This window comes from Natrix helvetica (assembly GCF_964273705.1).
Source record: "Natrix helvetica genome assembly, chromosome: 7".
Taxonomy (NCBI): domain Eukaryota; kingdom Metazoa; phylum Chordata; class Lepidosauria; order Squamata; family Natricidae; genus Natrix; species Natrix helvetica.
In genome coordinates, this window is record NC_138558.1 from 73,258,337 (window position 1) to 73,272,986 (window position 14,650).

Sequence of the window (14,650 nt, forward strand, 5' to 3'; positions counted from 1 at the left end):
CTTATCGAGCACTGTGAAGGCATTACCATGGCAACTCCACTGTGCTGTACAGTAGAAACCATTTTAAGGCACAACAGGCTGTATCTTAACAGAACACACACCCCAAGGTGTGTCTGTGTGTGTATATGTGATATATATATATCACAATATATGTGATATATATATCACAATCAGACTTGCAGGATTCTGTTATAGCGCTAAATGAAACAGGGAACTCTATCCTTGTGAAGTAGGACCACAAGAACATTTATATCAACTATTTAAATAAGACTATGAAATGAGAGCAGACCCCACCCCCTTCTAGCACTGATGACATTACCTTGTTTGGTAATGAAACATCTGCAAGAAAACCACCAAGCTCAGAGAGCACCAAGGATGCACACTCTTCCTCCTCCTCCTCTCCTCCTCCTTTCTCTTTTGCACAAACCCAACTTCCTTCTAGCACTGATGATGTTACCTAGTTTGGTAATGAAACGTCTGCAAGAAAACTACCAAGCTCAGAGAGCACCAAGGACCCCAGAGTTCTCCTCCTCCTCTTCCCTCTTTCCACAAACCCACTCTTCCTCTTCTTCCTTATCCTTTCTGCACACCCCACTCCCTTCTAGCACTGATGATATTACCTAATTTGGTGATGAAACGTCTGCAAAAAAGCCACCAAGCTCAGAGAACACCAAGGACCCCTCAAATATATTTTTTTAAACTTTCTGACAGATTGCAGAACCACCTGCCCTGGCTGCCCTATGCTTGTATGGTATAGACATTGATGGTAATTGAAAAATGCCTCATAAAAACCTTGCCTGGCACCATTGCTCACTGTGCGCTTAGCCAGAACAAATGCAAAGCGGGTTTATTGTACGAAGCCTTCCTAAACATCCAGCCGGCGATCGCTGGAACTTGGCCTACTCTGAGATGCAACTCTCTCTTTTTCATTCTAATGAAGGAAGCCAAATATCTCTTTCGACTCTACATGGCATTAAAGCAATACCGGGAAGCTGCTCGGACAGCGATCATCATCGCTCGAGAAGAACAGTGCGCAGGTATGGCTCTTTGGGGGGTTCATTTCTGGACAGCCAATCTGACCAATACGACACAAGAGGTCACGGAAGAAAGTGTAAGCTTCCAGCAGTTTCCCCGAGCTTCTGAAATGCCAAAGAGACGGAGACTTGCAAAAATATCAGCTTTTATTTATGGCCATAGCAAACGCTGGGTGACAAAACTATATCCAAAACATAGAAACAAATGCACAGAAGGAATAGCCGCCCCCTGCAAGAGGGGCTCAGAGGATTATATACATTTTAGGCAGATAGAAATAAAGTTTATCCAATCAGAGACAAAGATTCGTTGCCAACATGATCTTTAAAGCGTCCTTTTGTTCAAGCTCCTGTCTCCGTCTACCTTATCTATGGAGTATTCCTATAGCCTTCTGTAGGGGGTGGCAGCCCTCCCTTTTGCCAAGTTGTTTTTCGGCACAATGCTTTAAGGATTTATGAGCCAGGAAAACTCCCTAGTTGGGTTCCTTTATCTATGGGACCTGATATTTCCGCGTAACAATTTCTTCTATGTTTTCAAGAATGTGCCTAGTTTTGAAGCCAAGGATAGAAGCGAGGCACAGCAGTGAGATAACATTTGCAGTAATGCCATCCAGTATTAAGGTTACCATTTGCCAGGCTAGAAAACAACTAATTTCTAACAGTATACAATAATATAAGCAGAAGCCAATAACAAAGCTTAATTCTTAATAAATGATTTCTAGCAGTCTATCATATCAGAAGCAAACTGCAAATATCAGTTTAATCAGTAACAATTACATAGTAACATAAGCAATTCATAATAAAAAGAAATAACCAATATTGGTTCATATTGATTCATATACTCCAGGGGTGTCCAAACTTGGGAACTTTTAAGACTTGTGGACTTCAACTCCCAGAATTCCCCAGCCAGCCATGGCTGGCTGGGGAATTCTGGGAGTTGAAGTCCACAAGTCTTAAAGTTCCCAAGTTTGGACACCCCTGATATACTCCTTCAAAAGAAAAGGGGACACAGGGACATGGTCTTTCCACTGTTAAACTTAAAACGCGTTAAAGGCAGAGTTTATTTTTCAGCGTTTCCTCTCCTGTTTATTAAGAGCGTTAGCTGTGCTTTCCCTTGCTCTTATTCAAGGTATCCAACCTTGGCAACTAATACCTGTGGACTTCAACTCCCAGAATTCCTCATAAATGGCTGGGGAATTCTGGGAATTGAAGTCCACAGGTCTGAAACATTGCCAAGGTTGGAAACCCCCTGGCTCAAAGAGGCATAACCACATTTTTTTATGACAGCATTGCTCTGGATTAAACCAAATAGTTAGTTTAACCTCCTAAATGCCCAGCAGGCATCTCATTTGGAGGATAACATCACTGGAAGATAAGTCTATTTTTGACTATTAAATTTTCACATACTGTGGGCATTCCACAAACCTTTAAATTTAAACCGTTTTCCCCCCTTTGTTGCTGGACTTTAACGTTTTATAGTCAAGCACCTTGCTCATGTGAATTTGTGGATCAGGCATTGTGGCTGTAATGTCTTGGACAAATCAGTAACTAAATTTTAATATTTAGCTTGATCTTTTAGCATTTAAGAATAGCCTATTTTACTGAAATTTAATTGCTGTTTTGGTTTCCTTTCTCTCCATTTTGGTTTTCTTTTAAAAAGGGCATTATCGAAAAGCCCACGATGTTCTCTTCAGTATGTATTTAGAATTAAAAGTGCAGAAAATTAAAATACCCTCTGAGATGGCTACAAACTTGATGATTCTACACAGTTACATTTTAGTAAAGGTAACTACTTTTATTATATATGTATTAATAGAGAAAGATTAAATCCAAGCTAATGAAACTTAACGCAAACATGATGTGGCCATTTCTCATACTTACTACCATTGCAGCATTCCCCATGGTCACATGATCAACATTCAGAGGCTTGGCAACTGGCTTGTCTTTATGACAGTTGCAATGTTCTGGGATCATGTGGTCCCCTTTTGTGACCACTGACAAGCAAAGCCACATTCTCTTCACGACCTAGTTAGCAACTTAACAATTGCAGTGATACCCTTAACAACAGTGGCAAACAGGCTTGTCAAATGGGACAACACTCACTTAACGAATGTCTCACTTAACAACAGAAATGTTGAGCTCAATTGTGATCGTAAGTCGAGGACCACCTGTATTACAATAAGGGGAAAGAGTAATCAATTCAAGGACTTGTAGCGAAGAAAATTACTGTAAAATCCTGTAAATTGCCACGAAGCTCAACAAATCTTTTAATGATCATCTGCTTTTTTTCCTTGTTTACTCTGAATGGCTCCTAAATATTATGAATAATGCCTAACTCCCGTGTATATTTCAGATTCATGTTAAGCGTGGAGACCACATGAAAGGAGCACGTATGCTCATTCGCGTTGCTAACAATATCAGCAAGTTTCCATCTCGTAAGTGTTTTCCAAACCGGGAATCTGTCCCCTTTGAGGGATTCAGGGATATTTACTTCTTCTTCATTAAAGAATTGAGCATTGCAGCTTTTGTGTTAATAATCGTATTGTGCTAAATACGATTCCTATTCTGTCATACTCGTTTCATTTCCTCGATAATGTGATCTATATCATCTTAATTCTCTGTTTTTATTTTGTTTTGGAAGGGTAACAGGTAAAAGGGATTTTTTCCCCCAAGTTATCTAGACTTTTTGCTATAAATAAAAAATTGCCGTATTTTTCGGAGTGTAAAATGCTCCGGAGTATAAGACGCATGTTAGTTTTTGGGGAGGAAAATACCCTGTTTCCCCGAAAATAAGGCCTCCATGGATAATAAGCCCAATCAGGCTTTTGAACACATGCGCTAAAATAAGCCCTCCCCCTGAAAATAAGCCCTTCCTGAAAATATTGCAACACAGCAGCAGCCATGAGGTGACCACGCCCGCCGTCTCTTGCACCTCAAAAATAATAAGACCTCCCCGAAAATAGGGCGGCAAGAAATATAAAATTCTGCCTCTGCCTACCAGCATCCATGGTATTCATCTGGCTAGCGTCCTGTCAGTGTGTGAGAGAGTTGAGGGCTGTTTGGAAGCCAACAGTATTTGCTGTGTGAGCAACAAGGAAGGAGACAGCAAGGGGCCTGGGCGCAGCTTGTTCTGTACTAAAGCTGCATGCTGGGCTGATATCTGAAACTAAAACTGAAAGTGAAACTTCTCTGCTGAACTACCACATTGGGAAAACTGTTTCTGGTATCGTACATTTACTTAATGCGTTATCTGTATAAATAAAACTGTAATGTTTCTTTGTTCAAAATCTCAAATCTCTGAAAGTGCTTCACCGATTGCTTTGACATTTTGACACAACGTTGCATTCGAATACCTGCATGTTTTTATATATGTATATTATATACTGTAGATGTCACACCTGTGACAGGTAAAAACATGCTTTTCACCCCTTTCCTCCCGCTGGGCCTTTGCTGTCTGAGGCGGGGTGGCGTCCGTGCTATCTCTCGGCCGCCTCCCCCCCGCCCTTAAGCCAGCCTCCCCCTGCCCAGCCCAGCAGAGCTCCAGAGGAGGCGGAGCATCTCCTCAGCCCGGCCGGCCGCGTTCTCTCTCCACCACCCCCTCACAGTGAGCCACCTACGGCCTCGCCAAGGTGGCTCTGACGGGGGGCGGCGGCAGCAGTGTCAGCCTGAGGCGCAGTGGGGCTGGGGTGCCCACTGGGTGCCCTGTGAGGTGGTGGCTGCAGCGGCGGCAGCATCTCTGGATGGGGCCACAGCTGGCGGGGGCTGCCTTGCGTCCTTCCTCCTGCTCCTCAGGGGCCACCGGCTGCCTCCTCTTGCCGCCACCACTGAGGCAAGCTGGGTCGGGGGCGGCAGCCACCTTCTCCTCCTCTCCTGCTCAGCCTGGCTGGGCTGGCACCTGAGGGAGGTGTCATCATCGTCGGTGGCATCGGGCTTTCCGCCAGCCCCAATGCAGCAGCAGCCACAGCAGCCAGACTCAGCGGCGGAGGTGCGAGAGAGGAAGAAGATGGCGCAGCCCGCGATGCTGCCTTGGCGGGCTGGCAGCAGCAGCACCGGCTTGAAGGATTTCCCGCCCGACCTGCTGGCCCAGCCGATGCCGCCTCCCCCGGCCTCCGATGCCGCCTCCATCTCGGTCTCTTCCTGCCCTCCTGGGGCATCTTTGCCGCAGAGCCTGGCACTGCTCTCGCAGGGAGGAGGAGGAGGCGGGGGTCCAGCAGTTGAAGAAGAAGAGCGGCTAGCCTCAGCTCCAACAACAGCATCGCCGTGGACACGGAGAGCTACGACGACCTGGACAAGTCGCACATCGAGGACTTCTCCTCCTCCGAGATCCTGGACATCTCGCTCTCCTGGGCCACCGACTTGGGGGAGCCCGAGCGCAGCTCCTCCGAGGAGATGCTCAACAACTTCCACGAGGCCGACAGCCCCGACACCGTCTCCCCCAACCAGCCTCGCCCAGCCCAGCAGCCCCGAGGCCTGACCAACAGCAGCACCCACCTGCCGCCCCACCACGCCCATGGGAGACACCCCCAGCCTCCCTCCCACGCTGGGGTCTGGAGGGGCCCCATCCAGCCCATCATTCCGGAGGCTGCCCGTTGAGGGGAGCTTGGAGAGCGCCAGGCTGGGGCCTGCGGGAGCGTCCTCTGTGGCGGCTCTTGCAGGGGCCACCGTGGCTCACTTCCACACCTCTGCTGGGGGAGCCATGGCCGGTGCAGCGAGTGGCAGGGCCTGCCAGGTGGGCAAGACCCTCACGAACCTTGCCGCTGCTGGTAACGGCATGGCCCTGCCCGGAGGGAACCATCCTGGGAATGTTTCTTTCTTCGCATGCTTTTGGTAAATGTGCCCAGTCCAACGTCTTTCCAGCAACTGAAAATTGTTTCTCGCATGGACAATTATATGTTGCATGTTCTAGAGCAGGGGTGTCCAAACTTGGGAACTTTAAGACTTGTGGACTTCAACTCCCAGAATTCCCCAGCCAGCAGCTGGTTGGGGAATTCTGGGAGTTGAAGTCCACAAGTCTTAAAGTTCCCAAGTTTGGACACCCCTGTTCTAGAGTCAGCAAACCAGACAATCTCTATATCTGCACAGACAATGGAACAACCAAAAATATTGTATCCCCACAAGCATTGTGAAATTAAACATATTAGAAACTTGCGCTTTCTCTTTTCGTTCTTTTCCATGTAACCAGACTGGGCCACAGCTAGCATTATACATAAAGAGAAGTGATTGACTCCTGCTGAATCAGATGTCTGTTGATTTCCTTTCAGATATTGTGCCCATCCTGACCTCAACGGTAATTGAATGTCACCGAGCAGGACTGAAAAAATCAGCCTTTGCTTTTGCTGCCATGTTGATGAGACCAGAATATCGGAGTAAAATTGACCCCAAATACAAAAGGAGAATTGAAACCCTCGTCCGGTGAGCTTATGCTTATTCTCCCTAACCAAGGTTGGGGAACGCATTGATGCATACCTGGCCTATAAGGCAATCTTATTTATGCTGATTTAGTCCGTCATCCGGTGAACACAGGTAGTCCTCGACATACGGCCACAATTGAGCCCAAAATCTATGTTGCTAAGCGAGACATTTGTTAAGTGAATTTTTGCCCCATGTTATGACCTTCCTTGTCACAGTTGTTAAGTGAATCGTGACAGTTGTCCCAAAGGTGCTTTTTTCAAGAGGCAAAACTGGACTTGGTTGTGTTTCTTTTGAAGATGTTTCGCTTCTCCTCCAGGAAGCTTCTTCAGCTCTGACTGAATGATGGGGGATTCCTGGGTCGTAGATCAGTTGGAAGAAGGCAGATGGAAAATTAGCAGGAAAAATGCCATGAACACATAGCACCACGTTTGAGGTGTAGTGTATCTTATAAGCCAACAATGAGATTGCTCCCAGACCCATCGGCAGAGCCTTGATGTTACCCCACATTCCTATATGGGCTTATTGCAGGGGTGTCCAAACTTGGGAACTTTAAGACTTGTGGACTTCAACTCCCAGAATTCCCCAGAATTCTGGGAGTTGAAGTCCACAAGTCTTAAAGTTCCCAAGTTTGGACACCCCTGGCTTATTGAGTCTGAAAGGAATTAGCTAGATTTGTTTTAGCTATGAATGTACGGAACAAGGAGATAACTCTTCCCGACAATCAATAGCTGTAGGAATAGCACTTAGACTTCTATAGCACTTCACAGTGCTTGATAACTTCTCTAACCAGTTTACAGAGTCAGCCTCTTGCCCCCAACAATCTGGGTACTCATTTTACCAACCTCAGAAGGATAGAAGGCCGAGTCAACTTTGAGCCAGTCAGGATCAAACTCCTGGCAGTGGGCAGAGTTAGCCTGTAATACTGCATTCTAACCTCTGCACCATCAGGGGAGGGAGGGAGGAAGGGAGGGCAATAGAGCTTACACAGTGTGTTACAACCCTCTCTAAGTGGTTTACAGAGTCAGCCTCTTGCCCCCAACAATCTGGGTCCTCATTTTACTGACCTTGGAAGGATGAAAGACTGAGTCAACCTTGAGCCGGTCACGATTGAGCTGCCAAACGACTGGCAGTCAGCAGAATTAGCTGCAGCCCTGCATTCTAACGATTGCACCACTGCGGCTCTAATCGAATTGGAAATAGATTGGAGGGCCAAGAACCTTAACAAAAATTCTTGCAATGTGACTTACCGTAGCAGAAAATGTAACTTATAGGCAAGGAAATCAACTGAGAAGTAAAAAAATGGATCTTTTTTTTCCCCAGAACATTTTTATTTATTTTTTATTCTCTTACATACCATTTTAAGTATACATTCACGTAATTATTTTTCTTCTTTACATTTATCATTCTTATACATTTGTTATTCCATTTTATAGGTAATAATATACATATACAGTTTGGGTTGCTTTGTTTACCATCCCTTCCTCCTTTCTCTCCTTCCCTCCTTCCTCTTCTTTCCCTTCCTTCTTCCCTTCCCTTTCTCATACTCCTCCTCTTCCTCTTCCCCAACCTACCCTTTCTCCTTCTCTTTCTCACCCTACCATCCTCCTCTCCTTACCTCTTTCTTCTTTCCCCCATCTTCCTTTCATTCTCTCCTCCTCTCTCTTTTTCTTTTCTATTATTATAGGTGTCTCTTTCAGGCAAATAATGGGCTTCTTCTTTTGCTATCAGGCGGCCGGACACCTCCGAAGGGGAAGGGGAAGAACCAACCACGCCGTGCCCGTATTGTGAATTCATGCTCCCCGAATGCGAACTTCTATGCCCAGGATGCAAGAACAACCTGCCATATTGCATTGCGACGGTGAGTACATGACGAGCAACGCCAGGACTTCCATCTTTCAGCTCCTGAAACTGAGCCTCCCCTCTTTGCATTTGGAACCTGAGCTTTGAGATCACAAAATCTCAATTGTGTGCTTCAAAAAGCCTCAGGGTCTGATTGAAATATACAGACAGTCCTCAACTTACGACTGCAATCAGGAGCCCAGAATTTCACTTGCCAAGTCGAGACATTTGTCAAGTGAGTTTGGCCCCGTTTTACGACATTTTCTCACCACATTTGTGAAGCGAATTGCTGCCGTTGTTAAATGGGTAACCCGGTGGGTTAAGGGAACCCGGCTTCCCCGTTGGCGTTGCTTGTCAGAAGGTCGCAAAAGGGGATCGCGTGACCCCAGGGACACTGCAACCGTCGTAAATATGAGCCAGTTTGCAAACATATGAATGTCAATCGTGTGACCGGGGGATGCTGCGCTGGTCGTTAAGTGTGGAAAAATGATTGTAGTCATTTTTTCCAGTGCCGTTGTAACTTTGAATGGTCACTAAATGAACTGTTGTAAGTCGAGGACTGCCTGTAATTCCTTCCAAGCAAGGCATTTAGCTGTGGCCCTTTTTCCATTGATGTGTTCCCCCCCTTGCAATTCTTCCAGGGACGACATATGATCCGAGAAGACTGGAGTCTGTGCTCCCATTGCGAGTTCCCAGCCCTCTATGCAGAGTTCAAAACGTAAGTTGTCAATCTTTTTCATTCTCCGATTGCTCACATGCCGAGAACATTTTCTGTTGCGACAGCCTGCCCCGAAATTCTCGAAACTACTCCCACTTATTTCGTCTGGATGCTGGCCCTCGGCAGTTCTCATTTTCACATCGTTTTTATCGCTTTCATCTTCCTACATCATTTATTTCAGCCAACAGCAGCCAAATACAAGTTTGTTGCTATGTTTGTGTTTGCAGGACCAATTTTCGCCAGAAGCGCCATTGCAAAAAATGTCCTATTGGTTGCATTAGGAGTGATCCGACAGCATAGATCCACCTGTGTTTGAGATTTTATTTATTAAGGGATGATTGATTAGGATCACATAATAAAATGATTTCCACTTAGGAAATACCACTCTGACTTTAAACCAATTTGTATAGGCAAATAACTATGTACTCCTCTATTTCCTGAACATTATTTTCCTTGATTATCTGGGATAAAGTCTACCAGCAGAGGTGATAAGTTTAGATATATTGTACATTGGCAGATAAATTTAAGGGGGGGAAAACATCTCTCCCTAAAACTAACACTTGCCTCCATTTAAGATGTTGAAATGTGCAAACCTTTGCTATAACGTTTTTCAGAAATGGCATAAAAATCAGAAATAAACCTAATTTGCTTTGTGAATGTGTCTGTGGTTACACAGACCCACAGAGAGGTATCTGATGTTGTCTGTGAATGTGTTCTAATGTTCAACAGTACGTTGACTTTACCAAAACATTGTACGGTCTGCCAAAATATGACCTAGTATGTCAAATTAGTGACTACGTATATATTTTCCTTCTCTTTGACTTTCTGTCAGTCTTCTTTCTCTATTTGGAAAATGTCTAGTTTGTTGAAACATGGACATATTAATACCCGTGTTTTCCCCAAAATAAGACTGAATCTTATATTAATTTTTGTTCCAAAAGGTGCATTAGAGCTTATTTCCAGTTAGGTCTTAGTTTTTGGGTAGGGCTTACATTACTCAGCATCCTGAAAATTCATGATAGGGCTTATTTTCTAGTTGTGTCTTATTTTTTGGAAAACGGGGTATTTTGGGACATCTGCCCTCTGATTATTGTGACTAATAATAAATTGCAGACTTGCACACTGCCGATTTTATTCCGCTTCTATCAGCTGCTTGGGGACACATAAAACATCATCCATTTTAAGGCACTGAGGTGAATCCGCTCTGCCACCGTCATAGCTTGTGGGAGGTAGTGAAAGTGTCTTCTTTCAATAGTTTGTTGCAGAGCGAAGGCGCCTGTCCCATGTGTTCGGAAAAAGTCGATGCCGCCAGCCTAAGCAGAACAGCCGATTGCACACCGTACCTCAAGCCTGAAGTGGAGCAATAATTTGAATCAAGTGGCTCAATCTTTGTTTTCATGTATAGAACTCAGAATATTATTAAAGAATGTTCATTTGTATGTATCTAAACCAGTAACTGGCCTATTCTCTCGTGTGCGCTCATTTCCCCCAGTTTTTTTTTTCTTCCACGCAACGAAGCTTTTTCCGATGCAGTGTGTATGTGGAAGGACGCTGATCGTGTATGCTGGGCCCTCTTCCACGATACCACCGATTCTGCTCACTGATTTTTCTCTGCTTGACGTCTGGAAAATGTGCATTGGTAGTCGCGTAAATCAAAACCTTCTACGCTTAATGTACAGCTCCAAAGGAGTGAAGATGAGACATCAGGATGTGACCAAGGGCACTGACTCTCCACTCTGCAAGGATGCACTGTACAGTTGAAGTACAGTTGAAGAATGAGTGAGGCCGCTTGTCTTTGATCACTACTGAGCCATGGTGGGGCAGTGGTTAGAGTGCAGTACTACAGGCTATTTTTCCTGATCACCGGCTACCAGCAGTTTGGCAGATCGAATCTCACCAGGCTCAAGGTTGACTCAGCCTTCCATCCTTCCGAGGTCAGTAAAATGAGGACCCAGATTCTTGGGGGCAAGAGGCTGACTCTGTAAACTGCTTAGAGAGGGGTTATAAAGCACTGTGAAGTGGTATATAAGTCTAAGTGCTATTGTTGTGTCCTGCCAGCGGAGCCGATTGCAGACTCAGACAGTGAGGAGTTTGGGGAGGAACATGGGCCAGTCCTGGAGTCTGGGGAAGGCTCTGACGAGGGCTGTGTTGGAGACAGAGACGGGTCCAGGGCCTTCTAACAGTTATCAGCTGCCTTTGGAGTTGGACATTAGTGGGGCAGAAAAACAGCTGGAGCCTGTTGCCAGTATGCACATGAGCGGAGCTGCCAGGAGAAGGGAACATTTAAGGAACAAGGGTCGACTTAGGACTAAGGCCACAGGTGGACGATTAATGTCTCCTCCCATAGGGAATAAAGAGGAGCGAAAGGGTAGTGGAGTTTGCAGGAGACAATCAGTTCAGTTCATTAGGGTGAAGATCAGTTTCTGACTTCTTGCCAAGGAATTGCTGCTACAGCATGGCGTTTGGAAGATATCGGCCTGGCAGCTCTCCAAGCCTGATGAAGGTCTGTAGCTGTGAAATCTCTTGAAAGTCTGTTGGCCGGGACTTTGCTGGAGAGGAATTCACTTTATAAACTAAATAAAAGGGGTTTTATCGGGACGAGGTGTCGGATTTGTGCTTTTGGGAAGCCTAAGTCAGAACAGCTGTTGCTATTGCTCTCCCTGTGTTTTAAATTGGAGCAGTCCGAGTTTAATAAACCAAGCGGGTTTTTAGTGAAATGGTACCACTCAAGATACCGCACAAGTTACTTCAAGTAAATGACTTACGACCACAACGGAGCCCCACATTACTGTTGTTCAGCGAGAGATTTGTGAAGCGAGTTTTGCCCCATTTTACCACCTTTCTTGCTGCGGTTGTTAAGTTCATCGCTGCAGTGGATAAGTTCGTAACGCAGTTGTTAAGTGAATCTAGATTTTCCCCGTTGACTCCGCTTGTCAGGTGGTCACCGAATTCCATCAGTTGTGCAAGCGACTGCTGCAGAGATCAGCTCCCAGGCAGATTATATAGGACACGTTTCATGTAACGTGCAACACATTTTAAAAAATAAAAATAGGTTAAAAATATGAAACTAGTTTTATTGCAACTTTTACACGGTGCTGCGCTGTCATATACAAAAATGAATAACTGATTAGGGTCTGTTCATTATATGTTATATACATGGGTAGCAACATATGAGCATTAAAAAAAAAAGAGGAGCTTTGTGAAGGGAAGCACTAGCAGCTTAGACTCTTTTTCTCCCAGAGCCTCTTTCTGTATTTACAGGAATTAAACAATATAAATTCTATTTGCCTCTTTTTCTGCAAAAAAAAAAAAAAAAAAGAGATATATATATATAATATATATATGTAATATTTGCTGTTACTGTGCAGTGTTTGGCAACAGGTGCAGAGTTTGCCCAATCATTTACTGTGCCCCCAGTCCAATCTGCATAGACAATTTATTTTAGCTTTTTTTCTTTGATTTTCCTTTTTTCTTTTCTTCTTTCCTTTCTGCTTTTGGCGGCTTGGCAGGTTTGGTCTTTTTCTGTCAAAAAGAAGATAATTTTTTTTTAAAAAAAAAATGCAGACTGAATCACGGTGCCTGTAGCTAACTCTGCTTCACTTTTTGGTTGCAAATATTTACTAAAACCTCCCCAAAAGGACACCCTAACATATGTCTAACATTTCCAAACAACCAGCAAATCACAGGGAATGGAAGTAAAATGCAAGCAAAATATAAGGGGGAGAAGACAACAGTAAAAAAAAAAAAAAAAAAAAAAAGGGGTGGTGGTGGTAAACTATGACTAATCTAGAACCAAAAACCTTTTCAAAAATATTGTACAGATCGGTCTTTAAGTCAACCGTAAAAAGATTTCTACGCTATGACGGCTGGAATTTTGAGGAACGGTCACAAGGCCCAATTTGTTCATCACTGTTTAAAGTTCAGACATGTCTCAACATGCGGTCATCCACCGAGGACCACCTGTGAATTTGCATATTTAAACATGCTGCCGAAGGGAGCGATACCTTAATCATTGCATCGTTTTCCAGGCTCCCTTGCTCAGTCTCGACTTCGTTCGATTCCAGTTCTTCACTCATTTCCGCATCCAGTGAGCCCGCTCGTTTCGACTTCGGTGCAATTTGCAGGGAGTACGGCGTAAGATGTGCGACTTTGTTGTAGGCGCGTGTGAATGCCGATTTGACCTGTTGAGCCAAACCAATGAAGAATTTTAAGCGTAAGATCCCATTTTTCGTTCACCACTGATTGACAAGGTGCAAATTGCGTGACACCAGCTCCTTGTTTAGGCACTATCTCATGGTTAAGCAGCCATTTGCAAATACAACAGGAACAAATTCGTTTCCTGAAAAATTTCACATTTACGAGCACATGTTTTTGCAGTTGACAATGCACACGAGTGAGAGTAATACTGACATAGAGGGTGAGGGGACTTTTATCTGAATGAGACAAGAGCAACCAGGGACCTTCTGAGCATATATATTTATATCTTGTATCTCTCTCTCCATCCACCCATGCTGGGGAAACCTTTTCTTATGGTTGCTTATTTGCAAGAGCCACCTCACTTGTATACTACATCAAAGAATCACCATTTAACATCTACCTAATTACACTACCAAAGCAGCTGGTTGGAGAATCAATGAAACCCATATTCTCCTGTGCGCTGCTTGAGGAATCCAAGCACGGGTTAACTTTGCCCATTAGCCTAAAGACTGAGTTATGTAATTGTTGACCACGCCTCCTCTGACTGGGATAGTTCATTTTTTTAACTCAGTCCAGCCTTAAAGAGATGCAAAATTTTTCACTCCAGCCTTGCTAGAGACCTCTCTATTTCCCAGGCTGATCCTCCCTCACCACCACTCAGCCTATAGCGAATCTTCTGTTCTGGGTGAGGAGGAGGAGGATGTTGCTGCCCTGGAGTTGTTTGATGATGACGGTCTGGTGCAAGACACATCTGCCTTATTTAAATCGCTTTTGTATAAAGCTAAGGCAACTACCAAAATGGGAGGCGCCACTACTCAAGTTAGCACTGCTGTGGGCCTTGATTCCACAGACCGATTTTTCGTGGAACAGGTGCAGGAACAAGACGTCATACCCTTCCCGAAGCTGTTTCTGGACGTTCAGAAACAGTGGTCCCAACCGACTGCTGTTCCCCCACCTAGTAATGGTGACAGGAAGCTCTACGCTTTCACGCCTGAACTGAATGAAATCCTTCAGTTCCCTACTGTGGATCCCCCTGTAGCGGCTTTGGCCTCCCCGGCCTTGATTCCTTCTGAAATTTTGGAGGGTCTTAAAGCCAAGGATCGTAAGGCTAAACTGGTCATCCGCAAAACGCACCAGGCGGCTGCCTGGGCGTTACGGGCAGCCACAGTAGGATCTTTCCTTAATAGGACTTTGTTAGTTTGGTTACAGCAGTTGCAGGCTAGGCTTGCCCCCGATGACCTCCGCCTACACCTGGATGTAAATAAACTGGTGGCAGCGCTGGAATTTTCCTCAGATGCTACACTCAACGCGGCCAAGTTCACATCTCGTGCAGTAGCGTCTAATGTAGCATTCCACCGCCTTCTTTGGCTTCGCAATTGGCAAGCAGACTTACGCTTCAAATGGCGCCTAGCTTCCACCCCCTTCAAGGGCGGCCCTCTCTTTGGGGCCGTAT

General features: G+C 45.0%; 2 protein-coding genes across 2 annotated transcripts in view; one reads left to right on the plus strand and one right to left on the minus strand.

Moving 5' to 3' along the window:
* The window catches only part of WDR19 (WD repeat domain 19), a 52,120-nt gene extending 41,671 nt beyond the window's left edge, over positions 1–10,449 (plus strand). Inside the window, exons 30-36 of the mRNA XM_081958944.1 lie at positions 941–1,037; positions 2,692–2,816; positions 3,385–3,466; positions 6,293–6,443; positions 8,172–8,301; positions 8,924–9,000; positions 10,256–10,449. Coding sequence (XP_081815070.1) covers positions 941–1,037; positions 2,692–2,816; positions 3,385–3,466; positions 6,293–6,443; positions 8,172–8,301; positions 8,924–9,000; positions 10,256–10,367 — 774 coding nt within the window. The 3' untranslated portion in view covers positions 10,368–10,449. The remainder of the gene's footprint in view (positions 1–940; positions 1,038–2,691; positions 2,817–3,384; positions 3,467–6,292; positions 6,444–8,171; positions 8,302–8,923; positions 9,001–10,255) is intronic.
* Positions 10,450–12,053: 1,604 nt separating this feature from the next.
* RFC1 (replication factor C subunit 1) overlaps positions 12,054–14,650 on the minus strand; it is a 60,570-nt gene continuing 57,973 nt past the window's right edge. Inside the window, exons 24-25 of the mRNA XM_081958949.1 lie at positions 13,005–13,181; positions 12,054–12,522 (exon numbers count right to left, since the gene is read on the minus strand). Coding sequence (XP_081815075.1) covers positions 12,442–12,522; positions 13,005–13,181 — 258 coding nt within the window. The 3' untranslated portion in view covers positions 12,054–12,441. The remainder of the gene's footprint in view (positions 12,523–13,004; positions 13,182–14,650) is intronic.